This window comes from Coregonus clupeaformis, unplaced genomic scaffold, assembly GCF_020615455.1.
Source record: "Coregonus clupeaformis isolate EN_2021a unplaced genomic scaffold, ASM2061545v1 scaf0245, whole genome shotgun sequence".
Classification (NCBI taxonomy): Eukaryota; Metazoa; Chordata; class Actinopteri; order Salmoniformes; family Salmonidae; genus Coregonus; species Coregonus clupeaformis.
The window spans coordinates 373,119-379,118 of NW_025533700.1; the positions used below are offsets into that span (position 1 = coordinate 373,119).

Consider the following 6,000-nt stretch of genomic DNA (forward strand, 5'->3'; position numbering starts at 1 on the left):
ACCAGCTCCTTCCTCTGATCCTGTCCTGTCCTGCTGTATACCAGCTCCTTCCTCTGACCCTGTCATGTCCTGCCGTATACCAGCTCCTTCCTCTGACCCTGTCCTGTCCTGCCGTATACCATCTCCTTCCTCTGACCCTGTCCTGTCATGCTGTATACCAGCTCCTTCCTCTGATCCTGTCCTGTCCTGCCTTGTACCAGCTCCTTCCTCTGACCCTGTCCTGTCCTGTCCTGCTGTATACCAGCTCCTTCCTCTGACTCTGTCCTGTCCTGCCTTGTACCAGCTCCTTCCTCTGATCCTGTCCTGTCCTGCTGTATACCAGCTCCTTCCTCTGACTCTGTCCTGTCCTGCCTTGTACCAGCTCCTTCCTCTGACTCCTGTCCTGTCCTGCTGTATACCAGCTCCTTCCTCTGACTCCTGTCCTGTCCTGCCTTGTACCAGCTCCTTCCTCTGATCCTGTCCTGTCCTGCTGTATACCAGCTCCTTCCTCTGATCCTGTCCTGTCCTGCCTGTATACCAGCTCCTTCCTCTGACCCTGTCCTGTCCTGCTGTATACCATCTCCCTTCATCTGACCCTGTCCTGTCCTGCTGTATACCAGCTCCTTCCTCTGACCGCTGTCCTGTCCTGTCCTGCTGTATACCAGCTCCTTCCTCTGATCTTGTCCTGTCCTGCCTGTGTACCAGCTCCTTCCTCTGATCCTGTCCTGTCCTGCTGTATACCAGCTCCTTCCTCTGACTCTGTCCTGTTCTGCTGTATACCAGCTCCTTCCTCTGAGTCCTGTCCTGTCCTGCTGTATACCAGCTCCTTCCTCTGACTCTGTCCTGTCCTGCCTTGTACCAGCTCCTTCCTCTGATCCTGTCCTGTCCTGCTGTATACCAGCTCCTTCCTCTGACTCTGTCCTGTCCTGCCTTGTACCAGCTCCTTCCTCTGATCCTGTCCTGTCCTGCTGTATACCAGCTCCTTCCTCTGACCCTGTCCTGTCCTGCTGTATACCAGCTCCTTCCTCTGATCCTGTCCTGTCCTGCTGTATACCAGCTCCTTCCTCTGACCCTGTCCTGTCCTGTCCTGCTGTATACCAGCTCCTTCCTCTGATCTTGTCCTGTCCTGCTGTGTACCAGCTCCTTCCTCTGATCCTGTCCTGTCCTGCTGTATACCAGCTCCTTCCTCTGATCCTGTCCTGTCCTGCTGTATACCAGCTCCTTCCTCTGATCCTGTCCTGCTGTATACCAGCTCCTTCCTCTGATCCTGTCCTGCTGTGTACCAGCTCCTTCCTCTGATCCTGTCCTGTCATGCTGTATACCAGCTCCTTCCTCTGATCCTGTCCTGTCCTGTCCTGCTGTGTACCAACTCCTTCCTCTGATCCTGTCCTGCTGTATACCAGCTCCTTCCTCTGATCCTGTCCTGCTGTGTACCAGCTCCTTCCTCTGATCCTGTCCTGTCCTGCTGTATATCAGATCCTTCCTCTGACCCTGTCCTGTCCTGCTGTATACCAGCTCCTTCCTCTGACCCTGTCCTGTCCTGCCCTTTCCTGCTCTACACTATCCTGTCCTGTCCTGCCAGTCCTGCCTGTCCTGCCTGCACTAACAAGCACACAGTGTAGTCAAACAAATGTTTTAAAGGGAGTTTTATCAGATTCTATCTGGTGATTGTGTTAGATAAGCTTCCTGTTTAAGCTGTGAGTGCTAAGCCTTTTCTCAAGTATATCCCCATCTCCTCGCCTCCTCCTCAAAAGTCAGAGGGGAGTCATCTCTGATCTTCTCCTCCAATGGATTGTGAGAAAGCGGTGTGGAGAGAGGATGGGACGGAGGAAATGAGACAGAGGCCTAGTGTTCTCAGGTCTTTCTATGTGAGTGAGGTTGATGTTAATGACCTGTCTCCTTCCCTCCCTTCCCCCTCCCTCTCTCCCCACCACTCCTTGTCTCCTCCTCTCCTCCCTCTCCCCACCACTTCCTGTCTCCCTTCCCCCCCCTCCCTCTCTCTCCCTACTCACCTCTTGTCTCCTCCTCTCCCTCTCTCCCCCCACTCCCCGTCCCCTCCCCTCTCTCTCCCCACCACTCCCTGTCTCCTCCCTCCTCCTCTCTCCCCACCACTCCCTGTCTCCTCTCTCCTCCCTCCCCTCTCCCCCACCACTCCCTGTCTCCCTCCCCTCTCTCTCCCCACCACTCCTTGTCTCCTTCTCCTCCTCTCTCTCTCCCCACCACTCCCTGTCTCCCCTCCCTCCCCTCTCTCTCCCCACCACTCCCTGTCTCCTCCTCCCTCCCTCCCTCCCTCTCTCTCCCCACCACTCCTGTCTCCTCCCTCTCCTCCTCCCCACACCTCCTCCTCTCCTCTCTCTCCCCACCAATTCCTGTCTCCCTTCCCCCTCCCCTCACTCTCCCCACCACTCCCTGTCTCCTCCCTCCCTCTCCTCTGTACCCCCCCCCCCGCAGAAATCTATCGCATCGTGTCTCAGAAACAGATGTCGGACCGACGAGACAATGACATGTCGCCTAGCAACAACGTGGTCAACATCCAGGTGCAGCCGACGGAGAATAAACCAAAGATGCAGTGTTGTCAGAGCATCTGACCCCCGACCCCCGACCCCAAACACCCTTCTAAAAGACTGCTTGGTCCTGTCTGTCTGAGACACAGCTGCATGGCCAGTCTCTAAACGCCATGCCTCCATGTAGAGGCTGAGGCTGTGTCCAGATTCTCCACCCTTCCTCCCAAAGTCTGCACGTTCACACTCCATGTCATGGATTCAAAAGCATTGGATTGTAATCATTGGTTGAAGGGAGTTTATTTCCACCATTGTTAAATGTATGATGGGAAGTGTGCAAGGGAACACTTTGTGAAAAGGGTGGATAATTAGGGTGCAGCATGTGTCTGAGCCCGTTGGTTCCTTAAGGATCCCCAGTCAGGACCATACAGCTGTCTGAGCCCGTTGGTTCCTTAAGGATCCCCAGTCAGAACCATACAGCTGTGTCTAGGCCCGTTGGTTCCTTAAGGATCCCCAGTCAGAACCATACAGCTGTGTCTAGGCCCGTTGGTTCCTTAAGGATCCCCAGTCAGAACCATACAGCTGTCTGAGCCCGTTGGTTCCTTAAGGATCCCCAGTCAGAACCATACAGCTGTGTCTAGGCCCGTTGGTTCCTTAAGGATCCCCAGTCAGAACCATACAGCTGTGTCTGAGCCCGTTGGTTCCTTAAGGATCCCCAGTCAGAACCATACAGCTGTGTCTGAGCCCGTTGGTTCCTTAAGGATCCCCAGTCAGAACCATACAGCTGTCTGAGCCCGTTGGTTCCTTAAGGATCCCCAGTCAGAACCATACAGCTGTGTCTGAGCCCGTTGGTTCCTTAAGGATCCCCAGTCAGAACCATACAGCTGTGTCTAGGCCCGTTGGTTCCTTAAGGATCCCCAGTCAGAACCATACAGCTGTGTCTGAGCCCGTTGGTTCCTTAAGGATCCCCAGTCAGAACCATACAGCTGTGTCTGAGCCCGTTGGTTCCTTAAGGATCCCCAGTCAGAACCATACAGCTGTGTCTGAGCCCGTTGGTTCCTTAAGGATCCCCAGTCAGAACCATACAGCTGTGTCTGAGCCCGTTGGTTCCTTAAGGATCCCCAGTCAGAACCATACAGCTGTCTGAGCCCGTTGGTTCCTTAAGGATCCCCAGTCAGAACCATACAGCTGTGTCTGAGCCCGTTGGTTCCTTAAGGATCCCCAGTCAGAACCATACAGCTGTGTCTGGGCCCGTTGGTTCCTTAAGGATCCCAGTCAGAACCATACAGCTGTCTGAGCCCGTTGGTTCCTTAAGGATCCCCAGTCAGAACCATACAGCTGTCTGAGCCCGTTGGTTCCTTAAGGATCCCCAGTCAGAACCATACAGCTGTGTCTGAGCCCGTTGGTTCCTTAAGGATCCCCAGTCAGAACCATACAGCTGTGTCTGAGCCCGTTGGTTCCTTAAGGATCCCCAGTCAGAACCATACAGCTGTCTGAGCCCGTTGGTTCCTTAAGGATCCCCAGTCAGAACCATACAGCTGTGTCTGAGCCCGTTGGTTCCTTAAGGATCCCCAGTCAGAACCATACAGCTGTGTCTGAGCCCGTTGGTTCCTTCAAGGATCCCCAGTCAGAACCATACAGCTGTTGTCTAGGTCCGTTGAGTTCTAGGGATCCCAGTCAGAATCATGAACAGCTGTCTGAGCCCGTTGGTTCCTTAAGGATCCCCAGTCAGAACCATACAGCTGTCTGACCGTTGGTTCCTTAAGGATCCCCAGTCAGAACCATACAGCTGTGTCTGAGCCCGTTGGTTCCTTAAGGATCCCCAGTCAGAACCATACAGCTGTGTCTGAGCCCGTTGGTTCCTTAAGGATCCCCAGTCAGAACCATACAGCTGTCTGAGCCCGTTGGTTCCTTAAGGATCCCCAGTCAGAACCATACAGCTGTGTCTGAGCCCGTTGGTTCCTTAAGGATCCCCAGTCAGAACCATACAGCTGTGTCTGAGCCCGTTGGTTCCTTAAGGATCCCCAGTCAGAACCATACAGCTGTGTCTGAGCCCGTTGGTTCCTTAAGGATCCCCAGTCAGAACCATACAGCTGTGTCTGAGCCCGTTGGTTCCTTAAGGATCCCCAGTCAGAACCATACAGCTGTGTCTGAGCCCGTTGGTTCCTTAAGGATCCCCAGTCAGAACCATACAGCTGTGTCTGAGCCCGTTGGTTCCTTAAGGATCCCCAGTCAGAACCATACAGCTGTGTCTGAGCCCGTTGGTTCCTTAAGGATCCCCAGTCAGAACCATACAGCTGTGTCTGAGCCCGTTGGTTCCTTAAGGATCCCCAGTCAGAACCATACAGCTGTGTCTGAGCCCGTTGGTTCCTTAAGGATCCCCAGTCAGAACCATACAGCTGTGTCTGAGCCCGTTGGTTCCTTAAGGATCCCCAGTCAGAACCATACAGCTGTGTCTGAGCCCCGTTGGTTCCTTAAGGATCCCCAGTCAGAACCATACAGCTGTGTCTGAGCCCGTTGGTTCCTTAAGGATCCCCAGTCAGAACCATACAGCTGTCTGAGCCCGTTGGTTCCTTAAGGATCCCCAGTCAGAACCATACAGCTGTGTCTGAGCCCGTTGGTTCCTTAAGGATCCCCAGTCAGAACCATACAGCTGTGTCTAGGCCCGTTGGTTCCTTAAGGATCCCCAGCTTTTTCTTTCTGACGTCTTTTGTTATTATATAGCTAGGTTTTAATAATCAGACAAACGCTGGACGAATCTTCACAGAAATGTATTCATATATGATTGACTACTTTTATTATTAATAATAATGCAGACCTGCCAACTTGCGTGCATTGTACCTACCATGCATGCAATTTGAGGAAAAACTACTCAAAAATACGCAATCATAGGCTTCTAGTTGGCACATTCTGGTTTTTGACTCAACCGTCTGAAGTTGGAGCTGAGCCAATCAGAGGACTTGGCCGAGAAGGAAAAATCTATACAGGAGAGCCCTGATTGTACATCTAAACATATTTCTAGTTAGCTACTGAAGAACAGCCCAGTACCCAGTACCCAGTACCCAGTACCCAGTACCCATAACAGTCTATAGCCTACCATTCCTACTGAGGCATTCTTCCACCAACATTATCAGGATAAAAAACGTGCCTATGATTTGAGCAGTGTGGGTGTCGCTGTGCTGAAGTGGTACTCGTAAAAATTCTTCAAGGAAAATGTGAGGTTTGTTTTGTTCATCTGTAAATTCACCTGGTCAATAGTAGTGTACTATATAGGGAATATATGGGCCCTGGTCAATAGTAGTGTACTATATAGGGAATATATGGGCCCTGGTCAATAGTAGGGCACTATATAGGGAATATATGGGCCCTGGTCAATAGTAGTGTACTATATAGGGAATATATGGGCCCTGGTCAATAGTAGTGTACTATATAGGGAATATATGGGCCCTGGTCAATAGTAGTGTACTATATAGGGAATATATGGGCCCTGGTCAATAGTAGTGTACTATATAGGGAATAT

The 6,000-nt window shown here is 52.1% G+C and overlaps 1 protein-coding gene across 2 annotated transcripts in view; it reads left to right on the forward strand.

The window, feature by feature from the left end:
• The window catches only part of LOC121531504 (ras-related protein Rab-11A), a 32,666-nt gene extending 28,938 nt beyond the window's left edge, over window positions 1–3,728 (forward strand). For both annotated transcript variants that reach the window (XM_041836749.2, XM_041836747.2), the window contains exon 5: window positions 2,431–3,728. In XM_041836749.2, the coding sequence (XP_041692683.2) occupies window positions 2,431–2,567 (137 nt within the window). In that variant the 3' untranslated portion in view covers window positions 2,568–3,728. The remainder of the gene's footprint in view (window positions 1–2,430) is intronic.
• Window positions 3,729–6,000: the final 2,272 nt, after the last annotated feature.